Source organism: Perca flavescens, chromosome 4, assembly GCF_004354835.1.
Source record: "Perca flavescens isolate YP-PL-M2 chromosome 4, PFLA_1.0, whole genome shotgun sequence".
Classification (NCBI taxonomy): Eukaryota; Metazoa; Chordata; class Actinopteri; order Perciformes; family Percidae; genus Perca; species Perca flavescens.
Genome location: NC_041334.1, coordinates 33,177,505 through 33,195,935, shown reverse-complemented (window position 1 = coordinate 33,195,935; position 18,431 = coordinate 33,177,505). Strand labels below are relative to the sequence as shown.

Genomic DNA, 18,431 nt, shown 5'->3' with positions numbered 1-18,431 from the left:
ATAAACTTTCATGTAAATGAAACCCAGTTAATTTGGCCCCCAAAAGTACCTGAACTAGAAAATGTGTGTGTGTATGCTGAAAAGCTGAAACACTAAACTGGGTTGCTGTCTTAAAGAAGGAGGTAAAGTTGTAAGAATATTTGGAGAAGTGGGTCAATGTAGAAAATCTTTATCAGCTGTACTGAATATTTTAAAAAAAGTAGAGTATGACAGAAGTTATTCAATTAGTTGTTTTTAACTAATGCACCAGGAATGATGCGGCATCGGTAAACATTACTTAAATATATGATTTTTACCTTTATACCGAAGACCCTAATACAATGTAAATAATTATAATTATTACATGCAATAAATTGCATTTTTGAGGGGCTTAAGATGCTCGAAAAATCACCAAAGTCTGCACAGATCATAACTAGTGAAAATGTGGATATTTTATGGGTCTTGCACATCGATTTGGCAAAATGCTCAAAAGTGCCTCCTAATTTAAAGCCCCCCAACTTCAAATTTGACATGGATGAAGGAAAGGCTTATGTACCATTTCTAGATGTAAAAATAGCTCTTTGAGGTATATCCTAAACCCAATAGGAAGTAAGCCATTTTGAATTTACTGTGCATTTTTCACCAGTTCAAAGAGCTCCTCCTAGAGATTAAAGCCGATCAACTGGAAAATAAATCTGTACAATCTAAAGAACTTAAAGATAAAAAGTTATTAAAAGCTTGAGTTTTCATTGAATGACCTCTGCCATTTTGGCCACTAACTCCATGCAGGAAATAAAGTCTAAGTTGTGTACAGTATACACCAGGAGTGTCCAACAAGTAGCTTTTCTACATTTTCCCAGTAGCTCACTAAAACTGAGACACTAAATGACCACGATATTAAAAGTAAGTTAGCTAACTTTGTAATTTACTGTCTCTACCAGCAGGCGGCAGCATACCCACGGTAATGCTGTCCGTTTAGAGAGCATTTGAATGTGTGTCTGATTCGTTTCTATGTTCAGTGATGTAGCTAACTACCTGGGCTAAAAGAAATGTAAAATAGTCATGAACCTTGACGTGAAGTTTTGGGAATTGCATTTGTGTACAAACAGTAGCTTCATTCAGCTCATGTGTGTTGTGTAAATAAATCTTAGTGATGTGATGCAAGTAGCCACTTTTGTTTTTTTAAAGTAGGCCTTAGATTAAAAAAAGTTGGAGACCCCTGGTATAGAAAAAAAGTCTACATTGTATACAGTAAACACCAATGCACAGCGGTGTCGACCGGTGTCCAGTCTCAGCCTGTCACACGGAGAGGTGCAAGGCTCGTCAGTCGCTGCTTGCAGCTTTAATTGTAAAGTGTTCCCTGAGATCCATACTGTTGCTCATTTAACATGTTTTCACCCTGACCCTCCACAGACTTGTTTCCCAACGTGGCATCATGACTTTGCATAAACATAAACGCCACTTTCCTAAAGCCAAATGGCGTGTTATCTGTACGCATTTTGAGCTATCCACGTGTATGTCTACGCTGTATACAGTGGATGTAAATATACACATGCGAGAACGTGCCATACTATCGCGAGAACACCGTTACATGAGTGTGTAAAATAATTTAAAAAAAAAGAACATTTGGAAAGGCTTTAGTAACACAAAAAAACCACGGTGACCAACGTCACACGCATTGGAAAACAAACTCTCCTGTCGCGATCCCGGCTGTCACAACCAACCTCCCTCCTTTCATACCACTTGCTACGGCAAAAATTCACATATGTAGGTCAATGGTGGCCGAACGGCGTTGATAAACACGCTAAAAAGCGATTATGCGTCTTGATAACACGCCAAAATGGCATACGAATTGGCATGTCATACATATGCCACTTTATGAGATCAGTCTGTGTTTTCAGTCTCTGGTTGTAAAAGTGGATGTGAGTTCCTGGCTGGTTCTGGTCCTCCACAGTCCTCTCCATCAGCTTCTGTTACCATGTGTTGAGTTTCTCTGCTGGCTGGAGGCTCTGCCTCTCTCTTCTCCTCCGTTTGACTCGGATGAATCTGCGACGACTGACGGCCGACACATTCATGCGTTTCGATCTGTGAATGCGAAGTGAATCTTTCTTCACAAACACTGCAGCTGAATCGTTTCTCTCTCATGTGGACGGCCATGTGCGATGTCAGATGTGACTTATATGAAAATCTGTCACCGCAGACAGAACAACCAAATGAGTTTTCTCCAGTGCGATTTTTCAAGTGATTTGACTGTCTCTGCAAGATTCCACTCTGCGAAAAAGATTTCTCAGAGAATGAGTAGCTGAAAGCTCCTTTTCTTGTGTGCGATTTCATGTGTGAAGTAACATGGTCCTTGTACAAGAATTTTTGACCACAAACGGAACAACTATGTAGTCTCTTTCCTGTATGGATTACCATGTGTTTCTGCAAATTGCCTTTCTGTGTAAAGGATTTCTTACAGTGTGAGCAGCTGAAAGGTTTTTCTCCTGCATGAGTTCTTATGTGGATCCTTAGATTTGTCTGGGTGTCAAATCTTTTCCCACACTCAGAGCAGATAAATGATTTCTCACCAGCACTACATCTCTCATCACCGACAGCACTGTCAATACAGTCTCCCGTCTGGTCTTCAGTCTCTGGTTGTAAAAGTGGATGTGAGTTCCTGGCTGGTTCTGGTCCTCCAGAATCCTCTCCATCAGCTTCTGTTTCCGTGTGTTGAGGTGCTCTGCTCGCTGGAGGCTCTGCCTCTCTGTTCTCAGTTTGACTCCGACCACCAACACACTGATGGTTCCTGAGCTCTTTGTACCAGGTGAAACTTTGGTCACAAACGCTGCAGCTGAACAGAATCTTTTCTGTGATCGTGCTGGTCTTCAGAAGTGTCTTGTGGCCAAATCCTTTCCAACACTTAGAGCCGCTTAACAGTTTTTCACCAGCAGTATCAGTCATACGACTTACCGGGACTTCAGTATTATTCAGAGAGTTTAAAGATGACTGAGGTTCTCTGGTCGCCTTCCAATCGTCATCGAAAACTTTAGTTTCTTGTTTGATATATTGTGAGGCAGCCTCACAGAAAGATTGTTGTCTTTCCATGTGTTGAGTTTGTCTCTGATGAAGCTGTGAGGACTGAGCTTCCTCTTCATCATCTTCCCTCTTCACAGGGACAGGAGTGAATGGGAACTTGGTGATATCAGCCTCCTCCAGCCCTTGAAGCTGCTCTCCCTCCTGACTGCTCCACAGTTCCTCCTGTTCCTCTTTAATGTGTGGGGGGGGCTCTGGCTCCTGCTGGTCCACACTGGAGCTACACTCCTGCTGCTTTTTTACGTTACTAACACAGGAAGTAGACAGTTCGTGTCCCCTGTGGACTCTCATGTGACTATTTAAACTCCCTTTATATATAAAAGGTTTCTCGCAGACGATGCATACATATGTATGCCTCTCTCTTGTGTGGATTCTCATGTGTCTCTCCAAACTCCCTCTCGCTGTGAAATGTCTCTCACAGAACGAGCAGCTAAATTGTCGTCGTTTCTCCCCTGTCTGGACTCTCATGTTTGAGTTTAGGTGTGTATCCTGTTGAAAAGATTTCTTACAGACTAAGCTGCTGAAAGGTTCTTCTCTTGTATGAGTTTTCATGTGACTCTTCAGTAGTGTCTCGTGGCAAAATCCTTTTCCACACTCGGAGCAGCAGAATGGTTCCTTTGTGTGGATTCTCATGTGTCTCGGTAAACTTTCCTGATGGGTAAAAGATTTCTTACAGACCGAGCAGCTGAAAGGTTTCTCTCCAGTGTGGACTCTCAAATGTTTGTTTAAATTTCCCCGCCATGAAAATTGTTTCATACAGAATGGGCAGCTAAAAGGCATCTCTCCTGTGTGAGTTATCATGTGACTCTTCAGATGCGTCATGCGGCCAAATCTTTTACCACACTCAGAGCAGCTGAAAGGTTTCTCTCCTGTATGAGTTCTCATGTGTATCTTCAGATGTTGCATGGTCCCAAATTTTCTTCCACACTCCGAGCAGCTGAATGGTTTCTTACATCTTGAATCATGTTTCAGAGAGTTTAAAGCTGACTGAGGTTCTCTGGTCTCCTTCCAATCAGCACTGTCGGTCTCAGGATCAGAAGAGTGTCCAGGCTGGTCTTCAGTCTCTGGTTGTAAAAGTGGATGTGAGTTCCTGGTGATATCAGCCTCCTCCAGCCCTTGAAGCTGCTCTCCCTCCTGACTGCTCCACAGGTCCTCCTGTTCCTCTTTAATGTGTGGGGGGGGCTCTGGCTCCTGCTGGTCCACACTGGAGCTACACTCCTGCTGCTCCTCTTTAACAGCATTCTGTTTTTTGCCATGTGACGGTAAGTCTGAAACAAAGACAGAGATCAACGTCAGCTTAAACTAACAGATTAATAACATATCAAAGTGTTTTTTTTTATATAATCCATTATGTAAGGATCCATGGTTAATCGTTAAAAATGCATGTAAATGTGTAAAGATTATAACCGGTGGTACCGACCGAATTCCGTCGGGCCGATTCACGTTAGACCAAATGGTGCCAAATTTCAGTAACCGCCACCGCATAAGCGGGAGCATATCTGTCCTGTCTGCATGTTGACAGAGAGCGAAGCTCCTTCACACACACGGGCAGAACTGTAGTGCCAACGGAGCGAAACGACATAGACCCTGCAGTTTGTTAAAGTCCCAGTGAGTCACGGCAATGCTGGCAAAGCGGTTGCAGTTGGGGGTTACACTTTTCAAAACCGCACACAGACGGCGTATATAACGGCGAGGTGAAAGCAGGTATGGTTAACGTTAGACGTCCTCTTTGACAGGTAGGTACCACGGTGTTAAACTATGCCTTGGTGACTGACAGGCTGGAGGTTGTAGGGCAAAGCAACTTTATTTCTATATCACATTTAAGGCGAGACACGGCAGGTAAAAACATCGTTTTGTTTTTTTTCCCCACTGGTCAATTTTGAGATTTTTGGCTATTTGTGTTCAATAACAAAGTCTCCTTTCAGTCCAAAATACACATTTAGGTCTTTATTTTACTATACTTTGCCTGTTTGCGTCGGTAGATTTCTCATAATTCAACAAAAGTTGGCGTACTAAATCATCCCGCTGTCTGCACCCTGTCATCTCTTATACCGTTGGAAAGCTCGCTCTCTCCTATACAATGCTGTCGGATCCAAATATGGTCATTTCCTTTTGATCAGCAACCAATCGTATAAGTAAAAGGGGGGGGGGGATTTAACTCAAAATGCGCAATCTCATTGGCTGATGCCAATTTCTGACAACGTGATTCGTTCAGAATCGTCACGTGACGCGCTCTGACATTTCCGCGGTAGCTCAAAAATGTCGAAAGAAGTGCGTCAAATCATCTCAGAGAAGGCAAAAACAGTTATTGGCAAAAAGACACAGGGGATTACGAACTAAGACAGCAGATGATGAAATGCCTTCGTCGTTCAGAAAATAGGACTGTGCAGGCAGCGGAGGTAATGAGAGCGCCACACAGCTCTCTCTCTAAGCAGTTTACATAAATTCATAGCCTACATGTCATATATTAAGTATATAAGTGTCACTGATCTCGATACAAGACACTATATTACAAAACAATTACATTATACAACAGTTAAAGCAGTGTTTCCTCTATGTTGATTTGACCGTGGCGGCCCCCCATGGCAACATTTCTGCCCCCCACGGTATCAGAAATAGGGCTGCGTTGTTAGAGTGTAGTCGGAGAATAGCGCGGACACACGAGGATAACTAGCCAGTTGAGATCACGCGTGTGCGTCCTTGAGAACTGTAATGGTGCTTTTCCATTACATGGTACCTACTTGCCTCGACTCTACTCTAAATAAAGTACCTGGTACCTGCTAACAGGTACTTTTTTTAGTACCTGCTCAGTCGAGGTTCCAAGCGAGCTGAGGCGAGCCGAGAAGGTGACGTGAAACCCTGCAGGCTGCTGATTGGTCGGAAAGAAGCGTCACCGATCACTGCATTGCTAGCGAGAGACGGCATTTTTAAATAGTTTAGCCAGCGGTGTTTTTTTGCTGCCGGAGGCTCCACGCAGAGCTTTCTCCGTAGCATACAAGTGGCCTGATGGTTATACTGGTGCACTGGTGTGTGCATGTGTGATGTGTGCGTGTGTGTCGAGTCGCCGTACAGTGGGGGAAATAAGTATTTGACCCCTTGCTGATTTTGCAGGTTTGCCCACTTACAAAGAATGCAAAAATCTACAATTGTAATCATATGTACATTCTAACAGTGAAAGACAGAATCCCAAAGAAAATTCCAGAAAATCACATCATATGAATTTATTAAAATTGATAACCATCTGATGAGGAAAAACAAGTATTTGACCCCCTGGACAAACAGCAAGTATTCTGGCTCCTACAAGCCAGTTAGTCTTTCTTTAAGAAACAGCCCCAATCCGAACCAATTATCTACATCAAATACACCTGCCTCACCTCGTTACCTGTATAAAAGACACCTGTCAACACCCAAACAACTAGCATCCAACATCACCACCATGGGCAAAACCAAAGAGCTTTCTACGGACATCAGGGACAAGATTGTTGATCTGCACAAGGCTGGGATGGGCTACAAGAGAATCGGAAAGCAACTTGGAGAGAAAAGATCAACTGTCGGTGCAGTTATCAGGAAATGGAAGAAGCACCACACCACCGCCAACCTCCCTCGGTCTGGGCCTCCACACAAGATCTTGCCTCGTGGGGTGTCCCTGATCAAGCGAACGGTGAGGAATCATCCCAAAACCACAAGGGGGGAACTGATGAATCAACTGAAGGCAGCTGGGACCACAGTTACAAAAGGCGGTTGGTAACACACTACGCCGTCATGGATTGAAATCCTGCAGCGCACGACAAGGTCCCCCTGCTCAAGAAGAAACATGTACAGGCCCGCATGAAGTTCACCATTCACCACCTGGACGACTCAGAAGAGGCCTGGAAGAAGGTGATGTGGTCAGATGAGACCAAAATAGAAACTTTTGGCCTCAACTCAACTCGTCATGTTTGGAGGGCAAAGAACACCGAGTACAACCCAAAGAACACCATCCCCACCGTCAAGCATGGTGGTGGCAACATCATGCTTTGGGGGTGCTTTTCAGCCAAGGGACGGGACAACTCCATCGTATTGAGGGGAGGATGGGACGGGGCCATGTATCGTGGAATTCTGGACCGACATCTCCTTCCCTCAGTGAGAGAGCTGAAGATGGGTTGAGGATGGAAACCACGACACGACCCTAAGCACACCGCCAAAGCAACAAAAAGTGGCTGAAGAAGAAGCACATCAAGGTTCTGGAGTGGCCTAGCCAGTCTCCAGACCTGAATCGATTGAAAATCTTTGGAGGGGAGCTTAAAATTCGAGTTGCCAGGCGACCACCTCGGAACCTGAATGATTTGGAGGCTGTCTGCAGGGAGGTGGGGCCAACATCCCTGCGAAATGTGCACAAACCTTGTCACCAACTATAAAAACCGTTTGACATCTGTGCTGGCCAATAATGGCTTTTCTACAAAATATTAACATGCTGTTTGTCCAGGGGGTCAAATACTTGTTTTTCCTCATCAGATGGTTATCAATTTTAATAAATTCATATGATGTGATTTTCTGGAATTTTCTTTGGGATTCTGTCTTTCACTGTTAGAATGTACATATGATTAAAATTGTAGATTTTTGCATTCTTTGTAAGTGGGCAAACCTGCAAAATCAGCAAGGGGTCAAATACTTATTTCCCCACTGTATGTGTGTGTGTGTGGGGAGCTAGTGAGCGAGGGAGAAGTGAGAGAGTGGCCCGCTCATGGAGTAGCGACTCTAGAGTCATATATATGTGAGAGAAACAAAGCGAGTAGCAACTCTAGAGTCATATATATGTGAGAGAAACAAAGCGGTAGTAGCAACTCTAGAGTCATATATGTGAGAGAAACAAAGCGAGTAGCAACTCTAGAGTCATATATGTGAGAGAAACAAAGCGAGTAGCGACTCTAGAGTCATATATATGTGAGAGAAACAAAGCGAGTAGTGACTCTAGAGTCATATATATGTGAGAGAAACAAAGTTTAGTAGCGACTCTAGAGTCATATATATGTGAGAGAAACAAGTTTAGTAGCGACTCTAGAGTCATATATATGTGAGAGAAACAAAGCGAGTAGCAACTCTAGAGTCATATATGTGAGAGAAACAAAGCGAGTAGCGACTCTAGAGTCATATATATGTGAGAGAAACAAAGTTTAGTAGCGACTCTAGAGTCATATATATGTGAGAGAAACAAAGCGAGTAGCGACTCTAGAGTCATATATATGTGAGAGAAACAAAGCGAGTAGCGACTCTAGAGTCATATATATGTGAGAGAAACAAAGCGAGTAGCAACTCTAGAGTCATATATGTGAGAGAAACAAAGCGAGTAGCGACTCTAGAGTCATATATATGTGAGAGAAACAAAGCGAGTAGCGACTCTAGAGTCATATATATGTGAGAGAAACAAAGCGAGTAGAGACTCTAGAGTCATATATATGTGAGAGAAACAAAGCGAGTAGCGACTCTAGAGTCATATGGGTCAATGACGTGACGCCACTTTTTTGTGTCTATAAGGTTAAAGTCAATTTAAATACATTCAATTTAAAACAAAAACAAACAAATTACTTAAAAATGTTCTTTTTTAGAGGCCATATTTTAAAGAGTTTGGTTTTAATCAATTTTAAGAGAATAATTGGCGATTAATGGCAAAAATGTCTAAGTGGTGTAACCGTCAAAACTTTGTACCAAAATGTTTAGCTTACTTAAAAAGGGCAAATGTCTTAATAAAAGATCCCAGAAACTAATTAGGCATTAACCTAAATTAAAGGTTATTATACATATTTAAAATATAATTAAAAATTATATTTATATTTATTTTAATAATTTAGGGAATACTGTCAGTCATGCTAGCTTCCTGAAATGTCAGGTGGTGTAACCACCATTCAAGGTGCCATTTTGTCAAAATCAGCAAGAAGACCACATGACAGGAAATGACATCAGAGGAAAGGACCCCTGATGAGCATAACTGCTGCATCACAAGGTTAGTAACTCTCTGATAAATATAAGTTAATAAGACATTTTTAGGGTAAGTCCAGATATCTTTGGTTAATATGTCAAATGGTATGACCCAAGTAAAACATTGAAAAACATTCTTTTGAATAAAAATGTGTATTTAGTCTAAAAATGATGTTTGATTTCTTCACACCAAGGCCATTTGCTGATTTATGTGTCCATAATAATGCCTGTCAAATTTGATTTTACATTGAAATGTCAAATGGTGTAACCGGTTACACCATTTGACTCCTACTACAAGCCTCTCAATGTTTGGCCAATCTTTTCAAATATAACTAGTTAAGTTACTGGTTCAAGTTGATATATGAGGTTAATTACTATTTAGACATATTTTCATGTGTGAAAATATGTGTTTATTGTTTGTATTTTTTTAAAGTTTAGTTAATTTATCCACAACTTTATTAAGCTAGCTTTTTTTAGCTAGGCTAGGCTATATCATTATAGTGTAAAGCCTTAGTGTTTAAAAAAAAGCTTTAGCTTAGCCAACAAATTTGAACATCAACAACTTCTCAGTCCCTCCCGCCTTTCTGCTAAAGCCCGAAACAGTCTCCTAAGCCCCTCCCCCGACAACGGAGCGTGTGTGAATAGGGGGGAAGGGGAGGAAACCTATCTGCAGCTCATGTGCGGGGGAGGGGAGGACACTATGAAATGTGTGTGTCTGAGCAGTGATTGACACACAGTTAGACACCGCCCCTGGTCCTGATTGGTGGATCTGAACAGGGAGCTGTGGATTTTTGCAAATCGCACTGGCACATCCATCGGTCTCCTGTAGAGGAGTGCTAGCTAGCGCTAGCTAGCACTCTCTACCTCTAGCTAGTAGCACGACATAATGATTACAGCTCCTTGGTTGTTTAAATACATCCATTGTTTATTTTGATAAGCATTACTAATTAATACATGCTAACGTGAAGTGTTATTATGAACATTGTCGCAAACAACAAACTCTCTCTTCTTCTACTAATAGATGCCTCTTACAAGTAAAGTAAAAGTGGCTCGCCACAGAGCGCGGGTTAATGCGGATCCTGCTGCAAGGGCAAATTATCTTGCTAAAAGAAGGCAAAGGTAAACTACACCCCCCCACCCCACACACACTAGTGCTAGGCTCTGGACATAAGACTAACCGTTGTATTGCTCTTCTTTACTCTTAGCTATCAAAGGACAAAGAGACAGGGAAAGATCACAAACATCCCAGTCGCAGATCTGCCCAGGGAAAAACAAGTGCAGATGAGGGAAAAGTGGAAGCAGTATCAGAGGCAGTACAGAGAGAAGAAAAGGGTGCTTACTGAAGTTTTGAACCTTACTCCTCCCTCACTGAATTCAACAGCAGATTACCAGTTTAATGGCCCTCCAGAGCACATAGTGAATGTTGGTGATCATGACTATGTGCAGCAAAGTTTAGAGGGACCACAGGCATCCTCAACTCCTGTGAGGGCAGTGCAGAAAATTACCAGCAAACATAGAGCAGTGCTGAAGGAAAGGGAAAAGCTGAGGTTTGAGCTCATCAAAATAAGAAAGGAACTTAAGAGTGAAAGAATGAAGGCAAAAAAGCTAAAAGGGAAAGTTGATAGGCTCAAAGCGAAGAAAGGAAAGGAAGTAAGTGTGAGAAACAAGAAGAGAGACAAAAAGAAAATTGCAGAGGAGAAAAAGGAGAGGGTTGTCCGCTTTCTCTGTAGAGATGAAAGTAGCCGCATGCTGTCAGGTAAGAAAGACACCGTTACAAAAAATAAAATAAAACACCAAAGGAGAGTACTTCTTCATTCTCTGAAAGACCTCCACTCCAACTACAATACAACCGCCCTGAAACACCATGCAGTCTCCTATCGACAGTTCCTCAGATACTGCCCTTTTTACGTTACTCAAGCGAAAGAGTCCGACCGAAACACCTGTAGCTGCTTTGACCATGACAACTTTAAAATGATTGTTGACAGGCTCTGTCAGAAAGGTATCCTGTTGACTAACAGCATTTCGGAGCTCCTGGAAGCCATTGTTTGTGACCCGACCAACCAGAAGTGTATGTACCGCTTATGTAATAAGTGTTGCTACAATGAGGTGGAGTTTGAGGGCCCACTGGATAATAGCATCATCACATGGGAGCAGTGGGAGAGGATTGTTGTTACAGTGGAGGAGAAAACATTTGCAAACTATCACAAGATTGAAAAGAGTGGCAGGACGGCAGACCTTCTCAGTCTCCTGAACAAGAAGCTAGACGCCTTCACACGCCATCAGTTTAACTGCCTGCACCAGACCCGGTCCCTAAGAGAATTAAAACATTCTCTGCTTAAAGATGAACTGTGTGTTCATATTGATTTCTCGGAAAATTATGGTTGCAAACTAAATAGCGAGATCCAGCCGTTTCACTTTGGTGGCAGCCGGAAACAGGCCACCATCCACACCAGTGTGGTATACAAAGGTAATGCCACTCACACCTATGCCACCATCTCTGGCTGTCTTCGCCATGACGAACGTGCTGTGTGGGCACATTTAGAACCTGTTGTGAGAGATGCCATGACAAAATGTGAAACGCCGCCTTCCTCCCTCCACATTATAAGTGATGGGCCTGTAACACAGTACAGGAACCGAAAGAACTTTTACCTCTTGAGTACTGTACCTTTTCTCTTGGGTTTCAAGAGTGTGACTTGGAACTTCAGTGAGAAAGCACACGGAAAAGGCGCACCTGATGGAGTTGGGGCAACTGTGAAGCGTCTTGCCGATACAGCAGTGCAGAGAGGAAAAGATTTGCAGACCCCTGAGGATGTTTATGACTTCCTGACCAAACAGAAGTCTACCGTAAACTTCTACTGGATATCTGAGGAGGATGTTGAAAAGTTTGATGAAAAAGTGCCAGAGCTTGTGCCAGCTGTAAAGGGCACCATGAAGCTGCATCAAGTCATCTCCACAGAGCCAGCCACAATTCGGTACAGAGACATCTCATGCTTCTGTTCGAGACCAGCAGCCATTTGCAAATGTTACAATCCATCGACAGTAGACTTCAGAAATGTGTCAGAAGTCAAAGAACCACCCAGCCTGAATCAGAAAGGAAAATTCGTTGTTGTGAGTTATGAGGGTAAGCCTTTTGTGGGGCAGATCGTTCAGGTTGTGGGCAATGAGATAGAGGTGAGCTGCATGAAACAGCTGAGTGCAAAGAATGTTTTCACCTGGCCTCACCCACCCGACTTCCTCTTTTACTTTGAATCTGATGTGCTCTTCATGATCTCTGAGCCAGAGCCTGTCAACTCCCGTCATTCCAAACTCACAACAGAAGACTGGAAAAAATTCCAAACTCAAAGCCAGGATGTGTAATCCTTGTGAACTTTTCTCAGAGAGATGGATTGAAATGTTCCAAAACCTTAGAAGTAGTAATTAGAATGTAGTAATAAAAAAAATCTCTCTCTCTCATGCACAATGTATACACAATTTGAATATAGAGGTAATTTTTTTCTCTCTACTAGATACTGTTGTCTTAAATTTGATTGTAGACATAGTTGTTATTAATGTAATATATTGAATAAAATGTATGAGTTGTTCTTACAAATCTTTCCTTCAGAAGTGCCATTTTTTGGATTCTAAGCAGAAATTGTACTGAAATCAGAGGCCAATCCGTTTCTTCATTGTTGTATGTACAATTTGAATATAGTGGTAATTTTTCTCTCTGCTAGATATTGTTGTCTTAAATTTGATTGTAGACATGGTTGTTATTAATGTAATATATTGAATAAAATGTATGAATTGTTCTTACAAATTTTTCCTTCAGAAGTGCCATTTTTTGGATTCTAAGCAGAAATTATACTGAAATCAGAGGTCAATCTGGTTCTTCATTGTTAAGAGTATTGTTTATGTGTGTTTTGAAAAAATATCTATTAAAGTGTTTTCAGTTATTAAAATACCTAAATCATTTTACTCCATGACTTTTCATTCAATTCTATGTGTCAATTGCTTGTCGTTCTCTGTACAGATAGTATGGTCAGTTGGTGTAACCGATAAATGTCAATTGGTGTAACCAATGTTTCTCATAAAATTCTGATATTGCGCAAAAAAGTTACTATGAATATGATTTTAGCACTCTACTTCACTGTAAAAATTAAATTTAAAATGATTTTAAACCAACTGACCCAAGAATAGAGAGAAAACATTAATGTCTACGGCATACTGACTTGCTCAGTACAACAAAAACCCATATTATTTAAGTTTAGAAATGAAATATTTTAAATATACTTTGAGATGGTAGATCAAAATAAATAACTTATTTTCATCAGTACACTTGCATAACTTCTAGGAGGGTGAATTATTTAATACTTGTCATGCTTTTATGGTTACACCATTTGACAATTTAATGGGACTGTGTTTCTTTAATTGGTTAAAAATTGTAGAAATGTCATATAAAATACTATGACACCAACAGAAATGCAAACTATACATTTAAACAAACATCTAACATGTTCTTTTAACAAGTTTAAAGCATATTTTTGATTTGGACATCATACCAACCCTTATTTGTCACTGACCCACATATATGTGAGAGAAACAAAGCGAGTAGTGACTCTAGAGTCATATATATGTGAGACAAACAAAGCGAGTAGCGACTCTAGAGTCATATATATGTGAGAGAAACAAAGCGAGTAGTGACTCTAGAGTCATATATATGTGAGAGAAACAAAGCGAGTAGTGACTCTAGAGTCATATATGTGAGAGAAACAAGTTTAGTAGTGACTCTAGAGTCATATATATGTGGAGAGAAAAACACTCTAGAGTCATATATATGTGAGAGAAACAAAGTTAGTAGTGACTCTAGAGTCATATATATGTGAGACAAACAAAGTTTAGTAGCGACTCTAGAGTCATATATATGTGAGAGAAACAAAGTTTAGTAGTGACTCTAGAGTCATATATATGTGAGAGAAACAAAGCGAGTAGTGACTCTAGAGTCATATATATGTGAGAGAAACAAAGCGAGTAGTGACTCTAGAGTCATATATATGTGGGAGAAAAAAAGCGAGTAGCGACTCTAGAGTCATATATATGTGACCACGGTGGGAAATCTGGAGCAGTAAACGTTATCCATCTCTTTGATATCATGCTGTTTACGGAGACGGAGAACCAGGAAATGCGTCGGGGATATGTCAATGGGAAAAGCCAGCTACTAAGCCACGCCCACGGCAGTCGCTATGACGACCAGCCAAGCTGAGGCTATACTAAAATCTGCAATGGAAAACGGACGCACAGCGAGTCGAGGCGAGTAGAGTCGAGGCGAGTCGAGCAGGTACCATGTAATGGAAAAGCACCATAAGCTGTGCTTGTATTTTAGGTGCATTATTTACATGCTGAAGTAGTGACACTGCATTAAGATAATGCAATTGTAATAGTGGGTTTATTATTTGCTACAGAATGCTTATCCTATATGTCAAGATCAAAGTTGGCCTGTATAGTAAATCAAAAAATACAGTTCAGTCACAACTGAGAATATGCCTCATTGTGTGTATGAATAAATATATTAGTTTGTGTTTCCGCAAAGTGAACTAGGTCAGACTTCTTCAGAAGTAGTGTGAACACTCAAATATTGAAAAGATTGAGACCCCTTCCATATGTGGTCCTGAATCAGATTCTTTTCAATGCGGCCGCAGTGTGATCAACCAAGGCGGATTTGATACAACTTTTACACCAATCTACATCGACATTTGTCACAAATCTGCGACGGCAGGAGTTAGCACTAGACACAGACAGTCACATTAAAAACCTGACTAGGCCTACAACATGGAGAACAGTGATGGAGCAAGTCAATGGAGGGAGAGGGAGGTGTTTGACCTAATTAGTGTATGGGGAGATACTTCAATTCAATCAAAACTAGAAGGATCATACCGTAACCACTCCGGTTTTGAAAAAAATAGCAAAACGAAATGGAAGAACGGGGACACAGGAGAACGTGGCTGCAGCTTCAAAGGAAGGTGAGAAGCCTTAAAGCTACATTTTGAAATGAAAGCCCAAAATGCTGACTTCCTCCATAACCTCCCTAACTTTAGTGCAACAGCGTGCTGACTCTGATGTCTGTCATCGTTATTGGTCTTTTGGGCATGCGGGTCAGTTCGAAACCGCAAACAGTTCACAGTGGAATCTGATATAGGCCACATTTTAACAGCTAAACAAAAACATTGTATCTGAGCAACAAAAAAAATCTAAATTAAGCATTAAGACTTGTGGTGTGAACGTAACCTAAGTGAATTTAGGGGGATTAATCCAGTGACTCTGCATCTCCTTTCTCCCACACTCTCACCTGGACATTGAAATAGTGTCCGGAACAGACACCATGCAGAGATATTAAACCATATTTACACATTCTCTCAAACATGTTACTTCATTATTGTTAAGATGACTGTGCATCTCCCCTATTTTGTTGTGCTGAATGTTTGAAACAAAGTTCCTCGGGGGTTGAGGTCTGCTCATGAAATGCACCGACTTCACAGACACCGAATCTCAGTCCAAACTAAAGAGATACAACCTGAGATTTAACGTTACACGTCGAATTTCCTGGGCTGCGCAATGAACGTAGAGAACGTAAACAACGTAACGTAGAGGGAGGAGAGAAAAGAAAACCGCCCCGAAATCACCGTCTCCAAACTCCATGTAAATAATCAGGACTTTTAGCGTGTATAGAACCAGCATATCTCCACATGTAAATGGGTGAATTAAGGGTTTATTCCAACCAAACCAGAGTGGTGATAGTTGGAACAGTGGAAAGATGAACCAAGACGGCTTTTGGTAGTTTTATTTAGTTTCTGTCTACTTTGAATGCAGTGTGTTCTTGGAAGATAAAAGTCCTAATTATTTACATGGAGTCTGGTGGGTTTGGCGAAGGCCTGTTAAAGACCAAACGCTTATTTCCATACGTCCTATCGTTGCTGAGAGAAGAGATCCCAGGAAGGAGAGAAAGATCAACTGAAGGTTTAATGACCAAACCTGCTCTGTGTAGCCGAAGCTGAGGGTTGTAAACAGCGTCCAGTAGCTCCCGTTGTCGCTCGTTCTCCTCTTTTGAACGACAAAGTTCCTCCTCGTACTCTGCTATCGTTCTTTCAAACAGCCCAAATATCTCTTCAGCAGCCGCAGTTAGTCGCTGCTCCACCAACGCTCTCAGCATCTGGACTTTACACATTTTCACGCGGCGACGTGGACGTTTTTCTCCACACAAAACTCCTCCAGAAACACGGTTTGCTCCGTGACTCCGGGCTAGCGCTGTGCTGCTAACCAGCTAGCAGGCTAAGCTAAGTTGAATAGCTTAGCCGGGAGATGAGTCCTTGTTCAAACATTCAGAGATGAACAGCACAACGTCCGTCCGTTCAGACAGGTTTATCCGGACACACCGAGGCTCTGGTGGAGCTCACACGTTCATTTTTAGAACAAAGGGACTCGTTTAAGGGCTAAAAAGCGAGAGGCCATTTTGCAGTCAGCCAAAGTGAAGAAAATCACTTCTGCGTTCTGTAGTCCTTCAAAATAAAACACCCAGGATGTCTTCTTCTTCTTCTTCTTCTTCTTCTTCTTCTTCTTCTTCTTCTTCTTCTTCTTCTTCTTTAGTGTTTAACGGCAGTTGGCAGCCAAGTCGTTGCATTACTGCCTCCTATTGACAATTACCCATTACCTAGTTATTCATACCAATACATTAAACTACAATTTCCTAAATAGACCAGTGCCTTTCAAAAACGCAAATAAATATTTCCTTCCATTCATGATAACTCCACTTTCAAGGACATCTGTAATCCTGAGATCAACTAAACCTAATTTCCGTAATCCAGCAAACATAACCTCTCTTTCTCGAATATATTTCCTGCATGACATCAAGACATGCTCCACTGTCTCCATTTCCTAACACACACTGCAACGGCCAGTTGGATGTTTCCCCAATATGAAAAGTGTACTATTTAACTTACTGTGACCAATTCTCAGTCTGCTGATAATTACTTGCTCTTTTCGGTTAAACCCACTGTAACTCACCCCTCCTTGGCCTACCTTGAAGCCTGAATCATATGCAATTTCCTCCCTTTATTTCCACCATCCCAATACTGTTGCCACTGTTTGGAAATTTCTTCCCACATAATGCTTTTCCCCTCTGATTTCGATAGTTTAATAGTCAGATCTACATTACCCTTCTTAACCGCCTCCTTTGCCAATTTATCTGCTCGCTCATTACCTGGTATTCCTGCATGAGCAGGAACCCACATGAACACCACATTCACACCCTGATCAACAAACCTTGAATTTATAAACAAGTTCTTGGTGATTCCTGGCTGATCCTGATTTGAGACTCGACAACGCTGACACTGAGTCACTACAAATGAGTATATTGCGCACCATCACCCCTTCCACCCATCGTACAGCTAACAAAATACCTAACAATTCAACTGCATAAACACTTAAATAGTCTGAAGTTCTCCTACTGACTCCAGTCTGATAACTGGGGATCACCACTGCAGCCACCATAATTTCTATCTCTATAGTCGTAATATTCTTGAACTATGTCTACGGTCTTATTACTGCGCTTGATATTCAGCAACTCCAGATCTACACATGCAATATTCAGCATCCAGGCTGGCATCACAGGCCACAGAACAGTTGAGCAAAATTCAATTTCTTGGACTTTCATCTGCTCTGCTATTTCCTCACCTATCCATCTAAAACTTGCCTTTCCCTCTTTACCCCTCTCCCAGCAATTCTCCAATACCCTCTTTGTAGGATGCCAGTCATCATGGCCTTTTAAATGTATCCAATAATTGGCCATAAGCTGTATCCTACGGAGCCACAACGGCATTTCACCTGCCTCAACTTGCAGAGCACAAACTGGAGCAGTTTTCATCGACCCCAAAATCCTCAGAGCACGGGCCTGAATAACATCCAGGTCAGAGAGTACAGATTTAGCTGCAGATCCATATACAATACTGCCATAATCCAACCTAGATCGTATGAAGACTTGATAGATATACATCATTGATGTAAAATCAGCCCCCCCACTCCAATCCTGCAAGACATCTCATAACATTGATCACCTTTTTACATTTACTAACCACCTGTCTAACATGTTCTTTCCACGTCAGTCTCATATCAAAATACACACCTAAAAAACGAAAAGTATCAACTCTCTCCAAATTCTTTCCATATAGTGTCAGATTACAACCATGGATTTTCTTCCTTGTAAAGAACATAGTTTTAGTTTTTTCCACTGAAAATTTAAAACCCCCATTGTGTTCCCCAGTCTGCAACTCGCGTAACTGCATCCTGCATTTTCTTAATCAAATAGTCAATATTTCTCCCTCTTTGCCACATAGCTCCATCATCAGCAAACAGTGATCTACCTATTTCCATCGGAATATTCACATACACATCAT

At 41.6% G+C, this 18,431-nt stretch overlaps 1 protein-coding gene across 1 annotated transcript; it reads right to left on the bottom strand.

The window, feature by feature from the left end:
- Positions 1 to 618: 618 nt before the first annotated feature.
- On the bottom strand, positions 619 to 3,120 carry LOC114553745 (oocyte zinc finger protein XlCOF6-like). The gene is made up of 2 exons (XM_028575084.1): positions 1,937 to 3,120; positions 619 to 640 (listed from the first exon to the last, which is right to left on the bottom strand). Exons 1-2 carry the CDS (start codon positions 3,064 to 3,066, stop codon positions 619 to 621), a joined length of 1,152 nt encoding a protein of 383 aa, XP_028430885.1. The 5' UTR covers positions 3,067 to 3,120.
- Between the last annotated feature and the right edge of the window lie 15,311 nt (positions 3,121 to 18,431).